This window comes from Heliangelus exortis, chromosome 4, assembly GCF_036169615.1.
Source record: "Heliangelus exortis chromosome 4, bHelExo1.hap1, whole genome shotgun sequence".
NCBI classification, from domain to species: Eukaryota; Metazoa; Chordata; class Aves; order Apodiformes; family Trochilidae; genus Heliangelus; species Heliangelus exortis.
In genome coordinates this window covers 13,010,337-13,032,915 of record NC_092425.1, presented here as the reverse complement: position 1 = coordinate 13,032,915, position 22,579 = coordinate 13,010,337, and the positions used below count along the sequence as shown (strand labels likewise).

The following is a 22,579-nucleotide window of genomic DNA, read 5'->3' as shown; positions in this document are numbered from 1 at the left end:
TAAAAAATGACTCATCAGTTAAAGGCAATGATTTTTTTCTCTGGTCCATGAAGAGTAACAACAAATGGTGTCCTTTGATGCTTGCTTGTGGGCTCAGTGGGAGTGGCTCTGAGTACTGGGACAGTCACCTCCCTCACTGAAGCAAAGCAAAGGCCACAGAGACTCTCCTGCCACCAGTTCTCCCATTTCACTAACCAGTGAGGTTGAGACCCTCTCCCTCCTCTCTTTTTCCCTGCTTTGGCCCTGGAAACACTGCTGTTTGCCTCCCAGTTCTACAGGAAATGTTTTTAGAAGATTCACAGCGTGAAAAATTATAGGACATGTGAAATAACTAATGTGTCTCTATGTGTAATTTATTTCATTACTAGTGTATTAGTTCCTGTATAAATACCAGACCCTAAGATCATGAGGAATTATTACACAACCTGGAAGTGCAGATTGCCAGAATCACTGCAGGACTAATGCAGCTCCCATTCCCTTTGAGTCTCATTTCCTCTCTCAGGTTAGACCCTCAGACAGGCACCTGGATGCAATAACAGGTGCCAGAATTGCAGTGCTTGTTCTAAAGAGAAAATGCAATCCTATTTTTTAAAAGTGTTCTGTGATAAGCATGAAAAATATAAGAATCATCACTTCAGCTGTACCAGCTAAAATACAACATTTCATAGTGACTATCAGCATTATATATAGCTAAAGAAAAGTGGAATCCATTAGTCATTCAGTAATTATGGAATATGCTATCAAACTTTGGACTTCTATTTGAAAGCCAGGTCAAAATTCAAAAAAAAAAGAAGACACTGATTGCTAGTATGCATCATTTTAGCTGTCATTTTATTTTTATGCCTGATGCCATACCAACAGTCTGACCTGATCCTTGAGCTTTCTTGCATTTAATGAGCCTTGAATACTGCTTGAAAAATGGAATGTTGATATGGATATAATGTAAAAATATACATAGGAGTAAAACATTTGCTGTTTTCACTGTTTACATTTGAAGAGATATGAATTAATGTATTTAAATTATTTTTCCAGGTAAAAATCACTTTTACTAAGAACATGGAATAAAATTCTGGATGAAGAACATTGAGTCTTAGAAAACTAACTGATAATAAACATAGGGAAAAGAATAAAAAGGTAAGAAAAACTTAAAAAAGCTGGCAATGAGTTTTCTGGTTCCCTACACCACACAAAAACCTTACTTGGAAACACCCAGTCTACCTATATTTAAAAGATTAGTTTGCCTCTGAATGTTATGAGAGAAAAAAAAATCTTCTAAAATATATTTTTAGAAGTATTAAACCAGCACAAACAAATATTTGGAAGTTTAATATGAGAAATTTAATTCTTCCACCTTGTTCCTGCCTTTTGTTTTTTCTTTCAGTTATATATATATAAAAAATTAACATCTCCTCTTGACAAAAAAAAAAAAAAAAAAAAGAAAAAAGAAAAAAAAATTAGAAATATTCTGGGTGAGTTCTCACACTAATATAAAAACATGCTGATATAAACAGAGCCATGATAATTTATAGTAGCTGTAGAATTTTCCATAGTAAACTCAGTTGCTGCCAGACTGTTTTGTATAAACAGCTCTATAAACACCTATCTGTTAATCCATCATTCTAACATGAAAGAAGTACCAGAGTTACTTCAAAACACAATGCTTCAAGAAGATCTCAGAAATGAGTGGAATATTTATCCAATACATTCCAAGTCAACATCATAAGGAAATATTTTGGAATAAAATTTAAACCATAAATCCTGATGAATTATCAAAAGGGATTTCTCACAGAAAAGAGCTGCAAGAGATGGGGTTGGTTTTTTTCGTGGTTGGCAAGACAAATCCAACAGGAAAACTGCTAAGAGAGCATTGTACAAAGGTCATTCTTCGGCCTTCACAGACAAGAATTTTAACTAATGCTCTTAGGAGTCAGCAATTCAGTTTGCAAGTCAGACAGCTTTACAATATAGACTGAAGAGCTGCAGGGAACCATTTACATGATTCTACCATGCTATGGTCAAGACTTCAGTTTTTTGGTTTGTTTCAGAAATGACTGTGTTCAGCAACCAGGAAATGTAAAGGTGGTCCTGCCCAGGGAGATTCAACTCTTCCCTGCAATTGTATCCAGTGGATACAAGACATGAATTTAAAAGCATCAAGCAAGAGAGATAGCAGAAACTTAAGACAATATTATATAAGACTTTTCAGTCAAAGCAAAGTGAAGCATATGATAACAAGTTAAACCTAAACCCTAAACCTAAATATGCCTCAGGTAGCAAGGTATAAGCCCATTTCATTTTTCTGCACAACCTTCACAAGAGAGAGTCAGTCCTCTAGTAAGGGATGGATGTAGCAGATTCAGTCTCATTGTCTATTTTCAGATTTATCTTAAATCACAACAAATAAATGCAGTAAGCAAAACAGAATCTGAGCTGAGGCCAGTAAAAACAGGCACTGCCAGGACAAATGTTTCTACTACTACCTAACCTGTCCTAACATTTCTACTACAGCATTAGTAGCCAGCTTGTCCTGTCACTAACATTTATAGGCTAAAAATGTGAAAAACCCCAGAATCATACACTCAGGATACTCACAGCACCAAACAAAAGAAAGCTTTAGTACACTGGAGTAGAAGACAAGGCAAACAAGTGCTTCAGGTTTGGGATAAACTAGGTCCCCCACTAATTGGTTTAAGCAATCCTGATTTTCATCCTCCCAGAGCTGGGGATGCAGATTACCAAGCACAGCTGGTGCAGACTGACAGCAATGGCATGACAGCCCCTCTGCAGGAGTTCTGTAGCTTGCCCAGCCTTGGAAGAGGACCAGCAAACCCAGCATACTTTGTTTGTCCTCTGTAGTATACTTAACCTTGTAACATCTTCACACAGCCTCATCTCCTCTTGTGTTCCTGTTCCTTCCAGAAGAACTTCTTCTTTCTTTCTTTTCTCTGCTAGAAAAGGCATCTCCACTTTCCTAGTGCATAGCTCAGCTTTTAATCATGCCTTGCATTCTTGCACCTCTTGATTCTCTGGCTCTTGATTCTGCTTGCTCCCACTCTCTCCTGAAGGTGCTCTATGGATCTCTGGGGCCTGAGAGACCTGTTGTGCAGTTTAGGTCTTACATGTTACTTAAAATCCAGTTCTGCCCTGGAAGCAGCAGTGTGAAGGTGCCCGTTCACTGACCAAGACCAGGCAGAAACAGTTCTCCTCCACGAGAGTTCTAGCTGAACACTTTCCAACCATTTTTCCAGACTGAGGCATTAGTAATTCACTCAACATAAATCACTGAAGTGTATATCTCAATGAATATGTAGACTGTACTTGCAGACTTTAACCAAATGCAGAAGGTGACCTACAGGTAGTATTAAGACTACACAGATGATTCTTCCTGAGCAATTCCTGAGCATTGATATATCAAAGAGGACTGATGCTGCCATCACAGTATGTTTAATTATTCTGTGTTGCTTTGTAATTATTTTAGCAAAACAGTGAGTTACAGGACCAGTATTTTTTGTCATGGGACTATTTGGCCTGGAGAAGGCTATAGCATTGACCATAAACATTGTCAATGTTTATTAATACCACGGGGGTGGGTGTAAGGAGGATGGAGCCAGACTCTTTTCAGCATCACCCAGAGACAGAACAAAGGGCAGTGGGCCACAACTGGAACACAGGCAGTTCAATTTAAACACGAGGAAAACCTTCTTTACTGTGAGGGCGAAAAAGCACTGGAACAGGCTGCACTGGGAGGCTGTGGAGTCTCCTTCTCTGAAGACATTAAAAACCTGCCTGGATGCACTGGGAGGCTGTGGAGTCTCCTTCTCTGAAGACATTAAAAACCTGCCTGGATGCCAACAGTGACTGGGAAAGAACGGGCACATTAAAGCTTACCTCTAAGTAGATGACACTGAAAACACTGTATTTGGGTTTGCCAATTCTTTGCTTATCAGCAATTTTCTGGCATAGGGTATATTCTAGGAAAACAGAAGTTCTTGTTATCTTCAAGAAGAAATAAAACAGGGAAATAATAAATGTCCAGTTTAATTAATTTCAAAACCATGGTAACAAATTACTCTTCCTTCTCTCAGTCAACCAAATAATGCCTAGGTAAGTAAGAGTCAAGGATCTGTCAAGAAGAAATTGTGTCTGGCCTGGATATTAGAAAGAAAACTGAACTGTTTTCTTTCCAAGGTCAGGTATTAAGGTGGTACACATCATGTATCCTAACTTGAGAAACTGTAGCAGATGTTACATAAAAACGGGGAGAATGCAGTCTAAATAAAACCACTGTAATCAGAGAGAAACTGTACTCAAAAGAGCAATCAATTGTTCCCTATCAGAGTGAGAAGATGTATTGCATTAGATTCTAAAAAGTGAGTAAAGGCCAGTATCGTGCAGCTTTTCCATAAATTATTTTCAATAATTAGAGAACATGTTTATTAAATTTGCAGACAAATTCTGACTGTAGGATGTTGCCAACCTGTTGGAGGACAGGGTTAGCATACAGATTAAAACTAGAGAAATACCTTAAGGGGAAAAAATCCTGCAAGACACCAAGTTCTAACACTTGGGTAAGATTAAACGATATGGGATGAGAAAAAGTGGGCTGAGTAACAGTTCTAAGACCAAATGTTATGAACAGTAGACAAAAGAGGTGGGAGAATGGAGAATTTATGATTGCAATCTCAACATGTTAACAATATCAAGCCATGATGACAAAGTGTAACAGTGTGATGTGTAACCATGAGCAGAGCTTGCAAATTGGGTGAAAAAAAATAATCTTACTGCTGGTCTTCCTGTTTTTTGTAAAACTGTGGTCTGACTGCCACGTCTACATTCTGTAGACAGATCAAGTCCTCTTAGCCAGAGTTCAAGAAAGGGAGATAAAAATTCTGAGCACAGAGCAAACAAGGGAAGACTGCAGAAGCTGGGGTTGTCTCAAGGAAAGACTAAGGGGAGGTGCAGAGAGCAGCTTTGCACATACAAAGTTTAGATACCATGAGTAAGAAAATAAACAGCTCTCCACATCAGTGGTGTTCATGGAACAGTGGATGCACCATTCCATACAGGGACTTCCCTTTGGCTATCAAAGTTTTCTAGTAGGACATGAAGTTGGTAAATTTGCCTAAAAGTGTTGCAAAACCTACTTCTTTAATTTACTTCTTTTTTAAAAGAAACAAATTAGTCAGCAACTGTCAGAAATGATTTACATATAGAAGACACTGCTTTGGGTAGAACAATGATTAGGTAGTTTTAGCATGACACTTCAGTTAATAAACATTGACAAATATAACTTTAAAGATTTGAAGATTCTACACAGAAAAAAGTAAGTATTCAAAAAATGTATGTATTCAAAAGTTACATGGAAACAAACTTTGAACTACATAGTTAGCTCATACTGCAACACCACAAGTCAGATAAATGTAATCTTTACTTGCAAAGTTCCACAGAACAAACAACCCCAACTTTCCCCAACCATTAATATCCTGGTCAAGACTTCTACACAATATTCTTGCAAATAAACAGTTTATCAGAAAACACAAGTAAATTATTTTACATCAGCTTTTATTCAATTATTTCCATTAAAATTCTGAATTGTTTGGAAGCTAGTATTTTTATGTAAACAGATTACTTTGAAGCATAATGCTTCTAAATAAAAAATGCTTCACATATTCATGTGTATCAGTTCCATACAGAATATTCCAAGAGACATTTAATGTTCAAGTCAGTAAAACAATGTTAATAAAACAAATCAGCTTGCAAATGCATACAGTATTACAGAATAAGAATTAAAATCCCTTTATCCACCCTCACAACAGTGAATTCCAATTTATGATGACATGAAGTTTAGTATCAGGAAGAAATAATGAGTAACTATAAAATCATTTAGCTTTATTTAATAAAATCCTTTTACATTCTTATTGTTCTAATAAAGGCAGAAACAAACATTTCCAGATTTTCTTTCATGACAAATGGGAACATTTAGCAAAGTTTTTCATTTTCACTTGCCTGAAGCAAGTTGGGGAAAATGTTGGACATATGTTTTAAAAAAATTATTATATACTGTGATATACCTATACTGTATTTCTGACTGTATTGAACCGTAGCACCATCTACTGGTCGAGAAGATCCTTTCAAACTTTAGAAAAAGCCGTGGAGAGTGATCCAGCAATAATGACACAAAACGCTAGTGAGAGTAATAAGTAGTTTTTCAGTCCCTGGATAGCCAAAAGGAGAGAAAAAGAAAAATATCATATTGTCATACAGACCCACTGAAAAAAAAAATTATCAAGGAGTAGGTTTTTTTTTTTTCACTGAAAAAAAAAAAATCCATTACCTGAAACAGGTAAATTTGATACTATTTAATTTCATATGCTAGTAACATATTTTCTGCTCAAAACAGACACAAAATAGACACAATCTATGATGCCATACGTTTATTAAAATGCTCACAAAATTGATTTAGCATTTTTTAAAAGTATATTTAAATGTCATTGTCTATTTTCAGGTAATTTTTAAGTAGTAAGCACTTAGGTAGAGACTATTCTAGAAATGTGTGAAAAGGACAAAAGATTTGGTGAGTCAATATTTTGGATTATGAACATGATGGTATTCTAGTGTGGAGCAACATTAACCTGCAGTAGGAGAGAGAGAAAGAACTGTTTTCTGATGCAAACATATTTTACATAGTCATCAAAAATATTGGGAAAGATGATCTCTAATGGCAAATTCAGTACCTATTGATCTTGGAGAGATGAGCTAAGGGAACTTGAGGCTTATGCTTCTAGTGTTCAGTGTGTCAAATGCCACTAGAAAAAGAATTTCTGCCATATATGTCAACATCCAGTAGACTAACTTAGCCTGTTCAAGGCAATCATTACCATACCAGTTTGGGACCTCTCCATTACATTATAATTAAGAAGGTCAATTAACCTCCATCTCATTTTTTGGTTCTTGGGTAAATCTTACATTAGAAGTCTAATCTGCTTGACTGTGTCACTACTCAGACAACTGCTCATTCTGCTGCCCCCACTGACAGAACTGGATGAAATGAAGATGTTCTCTGGTTGTGCTTGGTATCCTCCTCCCTCCTGGCCCTGCTACAGTCTTAATTTACTACTACACTGCTGCTCATACAGTTAGATGCTCATACAGAACTCAAACCTTCATTCCTGTTAAAATTGCTCACAATTCTTCATTTTGCTCAGAAAACTTAGTATTGCATTATATGACTTTCATCTTCATAATACAATACTTGTAAGGAGGAGAAATCTAAGAGGTACAGCTGTATACCAAGTTCTGCTGTACCTCAAGCTAGAGACAGACTAGGTAAGAAACCTAATAAGATTACCTTTATTTCTTTAAATACAAGGACTCCCCACATTGCAGCAATCAGGCCAGGACCCTAAGGAGTAAGATTCATTTGTACATTACACCATTTCATTCAAATGTACCATTTTATCATTATTGTTCTTAGGGCAGCCGAATTTTGTCTGGATAACTAATTTAGGCCTTTCCATTCTGTATAATTACAGCACTCATAGGCAAAAGCAAAAACATCACTGAAATCTTTACCAAGTAAAACACAATAAAATCTTAAAGAAGGGCTAAAGAGTCAAGAGTGTTTGTCTTTTTTTTTCAGACAAGGGACATTTTTTCTAATTTACACTGTGGAGTCTGCACTGGCAGTTATGTATTCTTCTGGTAAGCTTCACAAAATATGCCTCACTTTAGTCCAAACTAGAGTTTATGATGTTGCCACACTTCAAAAGACCATTCACATTTATTGACAGCTACCGTGGATATTCCTAACATTTCCTTTAATAACATGACTAACTAGTTGGACAAAATTTAATTTTATCACTCGGTATGATATCAAGAGACTAGAACATAAATATATTTCTTCTATAGCAAGCATCTGGACAAAGCACAAAGCCAGCAAGACAGACATGCTAGGAAGACTACTGATAATCTGGGATGTTGTGCAGATTTCCTAACGGCAAACAGTGATTCGCAATGATAATTTCCAGGCACTCCCTGTAATTCAGTTTTCCCCCAGGGAAGCACTGATCTGAATTTTCACGACTGATGAGAAAATATTATCTGAATATGAAGTGAAAACAATCTCTGTTAATGCTTTCCACTAGCACTGCTCTCTGAAACTTGACAGCTGTTTGGACAGTGATCTTCCTCCCTCCATCCTCAGTACAGCTGATAGGACACAGATTTGGGCCAGCAGGAAGCAGTGACTCAGACTGAATGTCTTTGTGGGTGCTGCTTCCTAGGGAAATTACCAACTGTTACCCAAATAATAGCTAAGGTGTTGCTTTACTTTCTTGATGATGTATTCATTGAAAGGAATGCATTCAAAAATGAAATAAATTGTTACAGGGATGTGATGAATTCTCTCTAGGATCAAGTACAGCAGTAGTTTCAAAACTGTGGTCCAGTTTCTCATAAATGCTCTCCTTACATTTTTCATTTTGTGATTTTATATCCTTCCCTTTAGGCATGCTGATAACTAAGTTACTAAAGCTGCTTTCCATTAATCCTTCAACTTTTAATTAGAATGATCCCAAGTCTTTACTCTCATTGCATACTGCAGAGTATATTCTGATTTATTGCATCTTGAGGCAAAGCTTAATCCCTATGATGTTGTTCCATTAGTTTGCTTCGAAAATACAGCTGTTCAGCAAAACTCTGGTTTTGGTATTTACAAACTCCCATTTATTAGAAGTTATCCACCTCTGCAGCACCATCTCATAGACTGGCAAGAGACTAAAGGCAAAGTTTATTTTTACCTAGTGATGGAATTTATGCAGCTTCTGGTAATTAAGAGTGCTTTAAAGGTACAGTATCATAAATGGGACTAAGCCACATAAAACAGGCTAACACAATTTTCCATCATTTGCATAACAACATTTCTTTCAGCAATACATAAATCTGTTCTGTGTGTTCAGGAACTGTGAAAGAAAAAAACACCTGACTTAACTAAGAAAAATGTCTGCTAGAGGTTAAAAAATCACAAATAAAAGCATGCAAAACAAAACATACTTGTGGGGATGAAAGTGTAATAAGCTCCTTCTTTTAATCACTTTAATTTACTATTTCATATTGAGACAGAGCTCTGGCTTTCACACAACCTGAAGACTCATTTTCATTTCTGGTATTTTTTATGCTTGGCACTGACAAAGATTGTGCTTGTCACAGTCATGTATGTTCCTAAAAAATCAAAGGCTAGCACAAACAAGCCAAAAAGGGAATGTACAGTCTTAATTAAAATGCTCTAGACATTTATTCTTAATTCTAAAAATGAGGGGGGAAAAAGGCTTCCCTTTTAATTCTAGTGACAAAAATTATTTTTATATACTTACTGTAGTAATTATTGGAAAGCTGACCACAGCACTGAGATAATGATTGGCCATGAACCAGCAGCAGTTGGCTATTGCCCAAAGCACACCAGAAACAAATCCTAGAAAAATAAATCCACAGAAAAACCATGTACAGCAAGCTAAAGACAGCAATTTGTGGAACATTTATAGACAAACTGTATATATGCATTTGGGTACATTAACTACTTTAACAAGATGGCTCTGATAATTTAAACTAAAGCTCAAGGGATAAATCAGCTACTCCAACTGAAATAGAAAATTAATTGAAGCTCACTATTTTCTGTGCAATGTACTCTCCACTATGTCAGTGAGTTTTTGAAAAGTCATCATATGCAATGTCACCTAATCTGAAATCAGAGCAAAATTTATCAATGTTTCTTAACCTCAGTTAATTACCCTAATAGGAGCAATCTTTCAAAAAAGCCAAAAAGTCAAATGAAGAGATTTGAAAGGCAAACTACAATTTCAACACACAACTAGAACTAAGCACTGCAAAATGCTCAGAAGTAACTGAAATTAACTGCTAATTTAGAAAACAGTCATACCTGGCAATATGGCTTGGGGATAAACACTAGGTTTGTTTTTCCGGACTGCACAGTAGATCAAAAAGTAGACAGTACTTGTAAGAAATATTCCACTGAAGTGTGCAAAAACGTAATCTAAATCTGAAAGAGAAATTAAAAAAATTCTATTAGTCTCAAACATCAGTTACTAATTTTAACTAAGCACTGGTTGTATTGACATATGAAAAACATACATAAGGTGCTCCTGCCAGCAACTCAAATTCAACTGTGATTGTGACAAACACAGCTGTCAGTCTGACTGGGAATAGATTTGGTCAATCACACACCTATTAAAAATTAACTAACTCCTGAGCTGACCCTAGCATTTATCACAAGCTGTTTTACATTTCTGTTAATTGCTCTGTTTGGAACCCTATTTGTCAAACTACTGAATTACTTTATTAAAAATTTAAGAAAATCCTCAGGTGAGGCTAAAAAACCAGCACAGAGATCTTAAAGAGTGTACTGCAATTCTGATCACTATAATAATTAAAAATAATAAATCCTTTATGGACTTGGTATGTGCTGATGAGAGCATTTCCAACATGGTAAAGCAGAAGTATGTAGCAAGGTGATCTCTCTCTCTTTGGAGTTGTATATCCTCAACAGGAAAGGCCACTGTAGTAATTATACTATCTGTTTTGTCTAGCTGAGGAATATGTAAGTTGCAATACTGAAGATAAATTGCACGGGGCATAATTTCTTAATGGCAACACCATGCAGTTTCAGCAATACTTTGCTCTTAAACTGCTGCTGCTGATACAACTGTACACTAAATCTTTAGGAAAATGTTTCTGGGAAATGTTTAAAACTGGTGATTAGGCTTATTTTAAAAGATCTCCAATTCAGAAACTGAATTAATTTAATTTAATTACTTATGTTGTTATGTATCTTTTGTGCTCATCAAATATGAATGTTCTCTTTCCTTTAGTGATGTATTAATTTGGCAATTGGTACAGCTTGTGCCCTTCGTAGAATCACAGGGTGTCAGCTGGGAAGGGACAGCAGGGATCATCAGCTCTAACCCTTCTTATATTATTGCCTATGTGAGAAACCTCAGCACCCTGTTATGCTGAGACTTAAAACTTTCCAAAGTTTTAAGGAAGGAATCCACCACTTCCTCTGGGTGGGCATCCCAATTGTCTGACTGTCCTCATGGTGAAAAATTTTTCTCTCGTGTTCAAATGGAGTCTCCTTTGTTTACTTCATGTGCCAGGTACATGAACTCTGTATTTTTAGAGTGCTATCTGTGTCCCAAAACATGAAATACAATGATGTAGTATCCTGAGGTGTTTCTCATTGTTCTTTTAGTGGTGTAATTCACCTCTGGGACAAAGAGAGTGGTGGTACTGTATGATTATGACAATACATAACATGGTGCAGAACTGACAAGCTGTCACGGTATATTCCCAGGCATATCAGGAATTTCACTTTATGCCTTTACAAAAGCAGGAGACCACAATATACTGATAAAATAAAGTAGAAGTGACTTATTAGCCTTTACCAAATTGACTTGCTCCTGCATATATAGTTTCATTTCTTCTTCCATGATCCTTGATATAGAGTACCGGTACAAAACTGGAGCCATATAGTATTCCAGCTACTACAGCCAGGCTACATCCTCTTTAAAAAGAAAGGAAAAGCAGGGAAGATAACCTAGGATTAATTAGGGAAGTAAACAAGACACTGAAGACAAGCCTAGTATCACAGTTCAAGACTGCATATCACAGGAAAATTACTTGCAACACTACAAAACCAACACATTTTAGCACGTTTTTATTTTTAGTGTAGAAATGCTTCAACTCAGTAACTTAGTTTTCCTATACTTTGTGGCCAAGTGACACAGACAATCCCTGCCCCAAGAGCCTGCAGTCTAGATTAAGACATGAGTTAACTAGGATTTCCCAAAAGCAGAGCTAGTTAAAGTGCTCTCAGTCTCAGCTTCACTGCTGCAGTCTGCATATTCTTTAACTATTCATGTGTTCATTGCCTCCTTGGTTCCCTTCTCTGCCTCCAAATCATTGTGTTCTTGACTGGATCCACTCCCCACACTGGCCCCTTTAGCTGATGCTTGCACCACCTTGGAGCACTTCTTTGTTTCCTTACCATGCTGCTATGCCTTCTCCAGATGTATTCACTTGGAATTCACCCCTGTAAGCATGCTATTAACACAGGCTCCTGCTATGCCAGACTGCTAAGCAACCAGGTAACAAAAAAACAGCTCTGTAATTACTTGTTATTGCTATTTACTTTCCAAATGTTATCCTTTAGCAGCAGTAGCCAATATCTAATTGGTAAGGTAAAGCACATTGAATGCTGTAAGGAAATAATCTAATTAGTTGAGCAGTTATTTATATACAGATATGCATACTATACTAGCACCTTAACAACTGCTGTTTATAAATGCATGACTGTCCTAGGAAAACCACAGGACATGAATTCTATTCCTATATTGTGTTCAACTACTTTCTCTGGCTGCTTGGCCCCTACCTGTAAAAGAACTGTTAATAACTTACATGAGTCTCTTTTTCCCTGGAGAAAGTCTGTTCACCCATAAGTCATCAGCAATATCTTCAGAAACATTAATAGACTAAAAAACAAAGAGTTTTCACTCAAGTTTACTAGTTATTTTAGGTTTTTGTTTAAAAATCACAAATACTGTATTAAAAAGGATAGTTTTCTTCTAAAAAAATAAAACTAAAATGGAAGGAGAAACAAAAGGAATTTACAGAAATACTGAAAAGAAAAAAAAAATATTTTAAAAATAAAACTAGCAATTGGAGCTACCTACCACAAAATTCACAGATACGCATTTGGATGCAGATTTTAAGTGCACCACTTAAAATAATAGTGAATAATAATAGTTTATTCACTAGTATTTTTTTTAAATCTGCTTGCAGGCAGACAGGACTTTCAAAACTCATCCTTCCTTAAATTTGATGAATATAACATTTGATGAATTTAACATAAAGGTTTTATTTATAATGTTGTTTTGCCTTTTGTTGGTAGCTCTGGTATTCCTATTGGAATATTAAGATTATTTGCAAACAGGGAAATTAAACCCTCTGTCTGCAGCACAGAAGTTGTAGTGCTCTTTTATTCTAATCCTACAATCAGACTGTCTTCTGCAATTTGCTCTGGTAGACTGGAATCTCTTGGGAGCACTGAGCACAGCTAGGAAACTCTGCAGGGCTCTCTGCTCAGGTAGCACCTGAATTCTGATGCATCACTGACCTACAAGTGTAAGGTACACTGGTAGTAGGACCCTATTTCCCTCCAGCTGTTGCCTACTTTGGAGTCCCAAAGGAGCAGCAGTCAGTTTTGCAGACCTCCTTGGCTTCCAACTTGTGCCACAGCTGATGCTGAGAATCAGTAACTCTTGCCAGTCTCCTGGCTTTATGGCAAAAATCTGGTGGATAGGAATTATACACTGCTGCCTTTCATCTAAGCACCATTGCAGTTTTATAGTCAGGTTTTAATAAAAATTGCTTTCTCTTCTCAGAACAGGAAGGTAACACGTTCTGTCTTTTAAATAACCTCTGTCATAATGAAAAAGCACTTCTAAGCCATTTAAAGCTGACAATAGGGGAAGAACACTTGGAAAAACTTGTTGCTCACATTTGACTGTATATACAAGATTCATAAAATAAATACAATTGACGTATATTTACATAGTTTTACATAGTCTGCCATAAATTGTAGCAGCTCTGTTAACATTAAGCAATTTTTTTTGTTTATAAATGGCTATATACTTTTACTGCTTTAATAAAACAACTGTAGATTACTTACAGTTTCTCTTAGTAAAGGTGTGCTTTCTAATGAAGCTGGAGAACTCTGAACTTCGGTTTTTATAAAAAGAAATATGACAGCACTCAGAAGAGGAAAGAAACACCAATAAGTATCATTTCAGTTCATAAGGACATACAGTCTTCAGAGATAAAAATTATATTTGGAGGCATATTACACCATTTTCATGATTGCTCTAGTGCCACTTCTATATATTTTAAACATGCAATTGCTTTTAACAGTTTTAACAAACTACTTAAGTAAGTAAGTAAGTAAGTTAGCACTTGTTTCACTTTACAGCTACCTCTTCCACACACTGGAATTGAGATGTCTCCTTTCTACAGTGAGTAGTTACAACCACATATCAACAACAGCTGTGTAAGTTAACAGTGCCCTTTTGTACTAAACCACACATACAATGAAGCATCTGCATGAAAATTCTAAATTAACAGCTGAAACCTGTGCAGAATTGGCTCTGTGCTCAATGAAAAAGTTAGGTTTTGGTCTTCTATCATATGTGAATGAGGCAATACTGATCCTTCGGGACCTCATGCATATCTGGAAGGAGAAGGGGTGTTGATCAGTTGCACTCCAGTGCACTAGGTGAAAAAAACGAAGAAACAGTAACATTATTACTTGTATCCCCAGCTCCAGGAGACCAAGTAAATACAGGTAATCAGAACTGGCAGGATTTGCTTATTTTTAGAAAAGATATTTTAACGATTTAGGAATTCCTTCTCATAACTCCTTCTGTAAACACAAGGTCTCAGTGTGAAGACTGATTCATCTCCTACTGAAGGAATAAAGATAGATAAAAAGCATGTCAGTTTCCTCCAGGGGGACCAGACAAACCTGTACAGGTTCCACACAGGAAGCTAAAATGAAATACAGGCTTCTGAGCCCTTCAGTGCAACATACACTGGCTTTGTTCAGCTTGCCAGGAAAACATGTTTAGTCAGGATCTTTTCCCCTGCTAATGACTTCTGCACGGTATCTCAGAAACAGGCAGGAAGCAGGTGGTGAGCTGAACAAATTCATCAGGCAGGAGTAGCAGTACTGCTACCATTTTGTGAGTACCTCATAAAATCACATGCTACAAAGCTATGGACTCTTAGAAGAGTGGAAACCAATTAATTTCAGGCAGCAGGTCTCTCCTGATAGTCTCTCCTGAAACCAAGAATAGAGCCATCATTTCCATGTTCTTAACGCCCGTCTTTCATCTCAGAGGCATCCCATGCATCTGCTGCTTAGCACACCTAGAGCAAGCCTACTGCCCCTGGGATTTAAGGCCACTGTTATTTTCCTAGAAAAACAGTCCTGGGCACCAAGTTGGACAACAAGAACATTGCTGTATAATAAACCCCTCTTTTCCTCTGCATTTGGGCCAAAAGGTGCACACGTACAAACATTAACACAAAAAATAAGAGTAGAATTACTTCTGAAGATCCCCAGGGGAGCCACTGTTTGCAAGTCTTAAGTGTGGCTTAAAATTTACAAGACAGGGAGCTGTTAAGGACAAGGGGCAATGGAAGCCTCTGGCTTTTCATGGCCTGCAAAGGATGCAGGACAGAGTCCTGCAGAGTATTATACACTTGACAGGAAGCCCCTGACTTAAGTCAGACCAGAAATATCACAGAGGTTTTTTTCACCAGTTTTTGGTCAGTTTTTCCTCCCTCACATAATTTAAGGAAAGTGACCCATTATAATAACCTAGCTAGAGAGACAATCAGAGCACCACTGCTTTGCCTGGAACATGCTATCACAATTAACATGTATTTCTGTATTGATGAATTACCATTTCACCACAGTACTGGATGTCACATGTTTCTATTCTGAAATACAACACTGACCAAATAGGTATGGCTAGCTCATGAATTCTGCAGTAAATCAATTTGCAAAAAAACCTACAATACATTTGCCTACTAATTCAATTGTCCCAGTGGTTATTAAATACATATTTTACATTAGAGAAAATTCTTATAAGAATAATTTTTTACCTTAGTACTGAAAGTCCAGCTCCAACTGAATTTAAGGTTGGTCTTGATACCTCTTCTGGGTCAAGTCCAAACCAACCAAACCTGGAATATTTAACCAGTTTCACTTAGTTGCACTGACTACATGCAAACAGTTAAATTATAACCCAGTACTGGAAATTTTTACCCTTGAAAATAATTCTACTGAAGTTTGTATTTGCCATATTGGAACAGCTTCAGTTGGCTTGCTATGTCTGTTTTACAAAAATAGTCTTTAAACTGATTTAATGTGCACAGTATTTTTAATCTGGGTATTCAAAAAAGGAAGTTAATTTAAATTATTTTATTAGCCCATGCTGTAGAAGAAAAAATACAAACAGCATACTAGTTTTACATTAACAAATACATTATTTATTCACTCAGTTATGTTAAGGAACATCACTGGGCATTCTTCCTATTGAGTCAGAGTAAACTCCAAAAGATAAAATAATTAACCTGAGTAATTTTCATTGAGAGAGATAAAAAATCTTATATATATTACAAGTCCTGTTTATTGGTGACAGTGATTTCCTTGCAGTCATCAATGAAGACCTGGGAACATTAATTCTGTATGACTGAATACTTAAAAGCACTCACCTTGAACTTGCCCACCCCGTTAGCAAATTAAAAGAAGCCCATATCAAAAGACCAAGAGCCAAGCCAATAGTTTTAACAATAGGGACAACTGTAATATTGCCTGAAATACAAAAACCACCAAAGTTAGAATCAGTTTAAAAACAGACTGTGATCTTGCATATATTTAGTTTAAATGCTGTAATTGTTCAGAAGGCAAAGACATTTATGGCCACTACAATGTGGTAGGAGATAGGGGTTCTTGGGGTTTTGTTGTTGTTTTTGTGGTTTTTTAAAATAAACATATTAAATACAGAATTTTCCTAAACACGACTACAAAATTTATTTTTGTTATGAATTTGCTGCTTATAAAATAAGCAAAATAAAGTTTTCTATATAATTGCTTATAAGCAATTGCTCCATTAATGCCAAGATTTTAAAAAGCGAAGCAGCTACCACCTTCTCTTTAGGAAACTTTTACTCAGTATTTATTTCATGAAGAGTTAGAATTACTTTGTGTTTCAAGAAACAAAACCTCTTTATCCTTACCTGTTGCCCACACAAAACCCCCAACCATGGCCAGAGGCCAAAACCGGGGGCAATTCTGGATTAAATTGACCACCAAAGAAACAATCCATACAGAGGCACAGAGGACCCACTGGAAGAACATGCCTGTGGAAGAATCCAAGTGCACACACTAAAGAACTTGTACAATACTGCATGTGTAACTTACTGTGTTTTATATAAAATAGTACAGAAAAAAGTTAAAGGTGGCAATCTCCTTTGTGAATTTCAGGGAGCCACAATACATTAAAAAATGCACTCCAGATACCTCTTATAAGAATTTTGTCAACCTCTTCCTTACCATGCACTCTTTGTATGAACACAGCTGTAAAAGAACCTTTGCTGGGCAGTTAACACAAGCCCTGATTCTCAAACACATGAAAATTCTAACAGGCTTCTTACAAAGAGGATATTCAGTTCCTGCAGTTTTCTCCCACCATCCTAGCAGCAGCTGACACAGATGACTGCACAAGACAGAACTTCAAAGCTCAGGGCTCAAGCTTTTCCATTAATCAATCCAGGACACTGACAATGATAAAAATTTAGGGCAGATCTCTTCTACCTTTGAGGCTCTCCGAAGGTCAACTAGGCAGAGGAGTTAACTTTATGTTAACTGAGCTAAGACTTTCAGTTGACAGTCTAGCCTTGTCTTGTTAGGATAAAGTTCATTTGGAACAAAGAAGAAAGAGGGGTTATATCTATTCTGCAATGCAGACACTACTATTGCAGTAATAAAATGGCAGATTTATGCATCTAGGGATCTGGTAATTAACTATACTTCAGATAACTGCAAATACATCCTGAATCTAGCACAGTGAAATGATAAAATTCCAATGAAGAAACAGAAGATATTGACTCTTAACAAGTCACAAAAGTATGAGAATTTGAATTTTTGATTGGTTTTATGTTAGATTCATAACTGAAAGGATAATTATACTCCAAAGTCTAAGAACTTTTACAGCAGGCATTTACTGTATGCATTTGAGACTCCCCAAAAGGGTGGAAAAAAAGGGCATTTCACTTCCCACTGTGAAATGCTTGTGAAATGCACATCACTACTGTTAAAAGTTCACAAAAACACACAAAAAGACTCTTCTTAAGTTTTGCCACATCCTGAACCAACACATTACTGCTTTTTACCCTAACAATAGAAAAGAAAATTAAAAACATGCCCTATGTATGAAGGCTGTGATGATATTTATAACTCTGGCCACAGAAATTCTCATGTTTGCTGGTAAATAGTATTCCTATTAGCAAAAATACCAAAACCAACAAAAGAATGAAAGTTAAGTTTACCATCGCCAGTATCAAATTTCTTAACAGGCACTAGGTTTGTCCCAAATAAAAGGACAGCTACTGTGGAAGAGGTAAAGCCAATAGCTAGATCTGTTCCATCGCTGCTGTTAAAGGTACTGTAAGCTTTCCCAGTGTTCATCTTTGTTCTGATGGTGCCTCTTCTTGTGGAGTTGTTTTGATACCGGTCCTGACAGATTCTGAAATCAGAGAATTAAACATGTGGAGTATTAAATAATACAAGCCTAGTTCAGCAATCTGAAACTTAAAGAGCCCTACCTATCAATCCCCTCAAAACCCATAAATGATACTGTGGAATGCCATGAAAAGCAGCCATACAATGTGAATGTAACTTAGGAACAGATGCTCAAAAAAAAAAAAAAAAATTAATCAATACTGTGTGCTTCATAATAAGCTTCACAGCAAAGCATTTCTGAAAGCATACAACATGGATGTGAATTTTAACTCAGAGGACTTGAATCTGTGTGTCTATAGGAAGATCTGATGCTTTAGGAAGATGTTCCTTAGTCTTGTAGTCAAAGTGGGGTGAAACTGGGATATGTAAAGCAGGATTAGGTAAAGCCTGAATTGGCAGAAGCTATAGCAATTTGTAACCCCACTGCCTTAGAAGATAGGAATGGTACAAAGATTCTATAGATGCCACAGTGGGATATATACATGATCATAAAGTAACCACGGGGATTGCACTAGCTGATAGGAAATCTGAATAAGGATTCATTTATTCTGACAAGATGCTTCTCAGGTTTCTTTCATTCCACATAACTAAAGTAAAAAAGCAAAGGTTTGGGTTTTTTTCCATCCCATAATACCCTGTTTTTTTGTTGGTTGTTTTTATTTTTTTTTTTACTGGGACATCATCTTGAGGTAACACTCAACAGAAGCAGCACATACACACTTTTGATATGGATTAAGAATTTGACAGAAAATACGGCTCTGAGGAAACATGACCTTTGCATACATAATCTTAACGTGTGAAAGACTATATAGAAGAAAAGTGTTTGGAAATTTAAATTCAAATGGCAACAGGACATTTAGTGAGTATTAAGGGGCATATTTAAAGAGATATGCATGCAATCCTGTTCTCAAAGGAATGCTATTCATACTGAATCAAATGACAGCCTAATGCAGTTTGACATTCCCCAGTGAAGGTTGTATTACCTACTGTATGGAAAAAAGAAGCTGAAATGGGTGGAAATCTTGCCAAGGCTTGTAAGAGGTGCTGTGACTACACACTACACACAAAAGGAAGAGCTGAGCTGCTACACATTCTTTCATCTGATTTTACCTTCTACCTCTACCTTCTCTAGAATCCTTAGGACATGAAGAACTACATCTGCTGAGGCTGTGCTTTTATCTACAGCTTCAGTTAGGCCATCAGGGTCAGCTGTAATTAATTATTTGCATTAGCAGTTGAAAAGTTCAATCCCATAAGTAATAAAAACATTTTGTTTCTGTATTTTTTTCCACTTGAAATATGACAATATATTTTTGAGTACACTGGGGGAAAAAAACCAAAACAAAACAGAAAAAAAAGGGCCTGTATTTAGAAGACATACCCTGGGTGTACTGTGGGAAAAGTATTTCCTTTTGTCTTACTATCTTTTTTTCCATTACTCTTCACCTTTCTTGCCTACTTAGAGGATAAGCTCATCCAGGAAGTTTTCACCTTATTTAAGACTCTTCTCAGTATGATTTTTGCTGAGACCTGTAGACACTGAGAAGTGCAAATAATAATGCTGGGATTTCTTCAAAGACTGATGCCATGGGCTAAGAAACACTGACACAAGAACACATTAGGATGATAAAGGCAATTCTCAGCTATCTTCACTCCATCAAACGTGATTCACTGAGTGTATTTAATTCATTCAGTGGACAGAGCACAAGAGCTGGGTTGTACATGAAACTTAATGCTCTTAAGAACATAGAAATAAAGCTGATTACAACTGCATCTCTATCGATGACTCAGTACCTTAGCCTTTAAAAAACTAAAGTCATTATGCAGGTTAATACTAAGAACTTTTCAATTTTAAAGTAGTTAGCAGCCTTTTATTTCAATCTACTAAGAGAATCTCTGTGTGCTATGGGGCGATAGATATACTTTTCTGCTTGCTTTTTATCTTCCAAAAATCTCTATATTGTGCACATGGAAGCCCTTTTGCACAACTGGAAATCCAGAACCATGACACCAAAAATAGAAATGAAATGTAACTTCAATTAACTGAGGAAGTGTATGCTTCACTTTGATTGTTTAAAACTCTGTACCTTTCCACAGTTTGGGCCACTTAGCCCCAAATCTGGCTAAATTTCAGACCAAATTTTCAACTCCATACTAATGCCTTCAAGGGAAAGCTCAACCAGACAAGGCCTGGGGCAATCTGCTCTTTGGTGACAGCACTGCTTTAAGCAGGTATTTGAACTAGATAACCTCCAGAGGTCCCTTCCAAGATAATCTATGATTCTATGATTCAATGTCAAGAGCAAATGATGATCAGGCACACAACTGAGTTGAATTTTTCTGCTTGCACATACCTTGCATATCAGATTGTTTTAGCAAGTCTACTAAAAGCTGCTTCTCCATAATCTTAGGTGTTGCCAGACTGACTTCCAGCATACATGGTTTAAAGGTTTAAAAATACCAAATGCCAACCCAGAAGCACTCACTGAAGCTGCTAAGGTATAAGAAGATACTGGTTGCATCTGAAACTCAAGCAGAGACAACTGGAATTCCATTGTTATTAAAGTCTGCTTGTTTGTTTTTGTTTTTTGTTTTGTTAGGGGTTATTTTTTTTTTTACCTAAGTAGCCCTTACTGAAGGGTACTTTGGAGCTTCCAAGCTACAGAGGAAATATAATGGAATTTTCCTGGCATATAGTGCTCTTATCCTACTAACTTCACTGGTTTACCTCACTGGAAAGTTGCACTCTGTACTCTCCCTGTTTCCTAAAAAACATGACACGATTTTCCTCCTTTGCACAGAGGCACAACAAACGGCAATGCTCAATGCAGCAGCAGCACATTGCTACAGTCACCGCAGGACCAAATCCAGAAGCCTGTCTGCAGATCTTCCAAAAAAAGATGGAAAATCCTACCCTGTCAAGATCAGAAAGAAGCTGTTTAGCTAACTGAACTGGTATTTTTAGAGGCTCCCTGTCACAGTCACTGTTTATTTGCACGCTTCTCCCTTCATCTAGCTGCCATAACCGGTGGATGCTTTCATCCTCATTTTAGGGGACTTGTTAGTCCCCAGCTGGCTCAGCGGAGCTGTTCTCACTCAACATCGCAACCCCTCACCCGCTGCCACACAACCATTTCTTCGCTTGCTTGAGATGAACGCCTCTGAAAGGCGTTCCCGGGGCAATATTCTCAGCAATCGCTCCCTCGCACCAAGGACAGAGGGACACGGACCGCTGTTCCTTCCGCTGTCGCCTCCCGGACACGCCCGGGCTTCCGCAGGGGAGGCCCCAGAGCAGGGAGGAGGCGGCGGGCAGACGGGGCAGGCCCGGCCCTGGGCCAGGGCTGCCGCTGCAGACAGCGAGCGGTGTCCGGGCGGGCAGCCCGCCTGCTCGGCAGCTCGCCCTGAGAGGAAATGACAGAGCCGCGCTCCCGCTGGACACCTTCCCCTCCCCAGCGCCCCGTCCCTGCGTGGACCCCGCGACAGCTTTTACAGCGCTCCCGTCCCGCCGCCGACAGGGCGGGAAGCGGCCGGCGATGAGCCCGCACCGACTGATCCCTCGCCCGGACCCCCTGCCGCAGCCTCAGTCCTCGCCTCCCCCTCTCCTCCGCCCCAGTCCCGCCGCCGCCTCGCTCACGCTCAGGCCTCCCCCGCCGCTCTGGCCTGGCGCCCGGGCCTGCACCGCCCCTCGCTGCGTCCCGTCTCCTCCCCTTCGCTGCCCCGGCCGAGAGAGGAGCGGAGCCGAGCCGGCGGGGGACGAGGCGGACCCACGCCCCCTTCTCCAGCCGAGGCCCCGCGGGCGGCAGACGGCGCGGCGGCGGGGCCGGGCTGCGGGCCGAAGTCGTGTGGCGGGGCGGTGGTGGCTCCTCCGGGATGCCGCGGGGAAAACGCGAGGAGAAGTTTTAAATTTAAGCACACACAGCGTAATGAAAGCGTTCTTGCCCTACCCCGGTCTTAACCGACAGCTGAAGAGACAGCGTCTCCCAGGCTGCAGCCTTGCCAGTACTACCCTGGAAGGCGAAGCGCCCCGCGTCCCGGTGCTCCGTAGGCAGCATGTGCCCAGCACCTTGGGCACGGCTTGAAGACAGGAATGCTACCGGGGGGGAGGAGGGGGACATCGCGGATCCCCTCGCTCCTAAGGTGTCCCTTTCGGCTGAGGGGCGGTGGGCATCCCGGAGCCGTGTCCTGGCCGTGCTGCGGGCAGGG

General features: G+C 38.4%; 1 protein-coding gene across 7 annotated transcripts; it reads right to left on the bottom strand.

Moving 5' to 3' along the window:
* Positions 1-5,545: 5,545 nt before the first annotated feature.
* TMEM144 (transmembrane protein 144) lies at positions 5,546-22,126 on the bottom strand. 7 transcript variants are annotated; one of them, XM_071743043.1, is made up of 12 exons: positions 22,011-22,126; positions 18,184-18,380; positions 16,873-16,995; positions 16,348-16,447; positions 15,736-15,816; positions 13,742-13,823; positions 12,469-12,542; positions 11,457-11,575; positions 9,935-10,054; positions 9,372-9,469; positions 7,349-7,402; positions 5,546-6,215 (listed from the first exon to the last, which is right to left on the bottom strand). In XM_071743043.1, exons 2-12 carry the CDS (start codon positions 18,320-18,322, stop codon positions 6,132-6,134), a joined length of 1,074 nt encoding a protein of 357 aa, XP_071599144.1. In that variant the 5' UTR covers positions 18,323-18,380; positions 22,011-22,126; the 3' UTR covers positions 5,546-6,131. The 7 variants fall into 7 exon arrangements, with proteins under 7 accessions (XP_071599144.1, XP_071599146.1, XP_071599150.1 ...); XM_071743045.1 differs by lacking the exon at positions 22,011-22,126 and adding an exon at positions 21,922-21,991; XM_071743049.1 differs by lacking the exon at positions 22,011-22,126 and adding an exon at positions 21,493-21,617.
* Between the last annotated feature and the right edge of the window lie 453 nt (positions 22,127-22,579).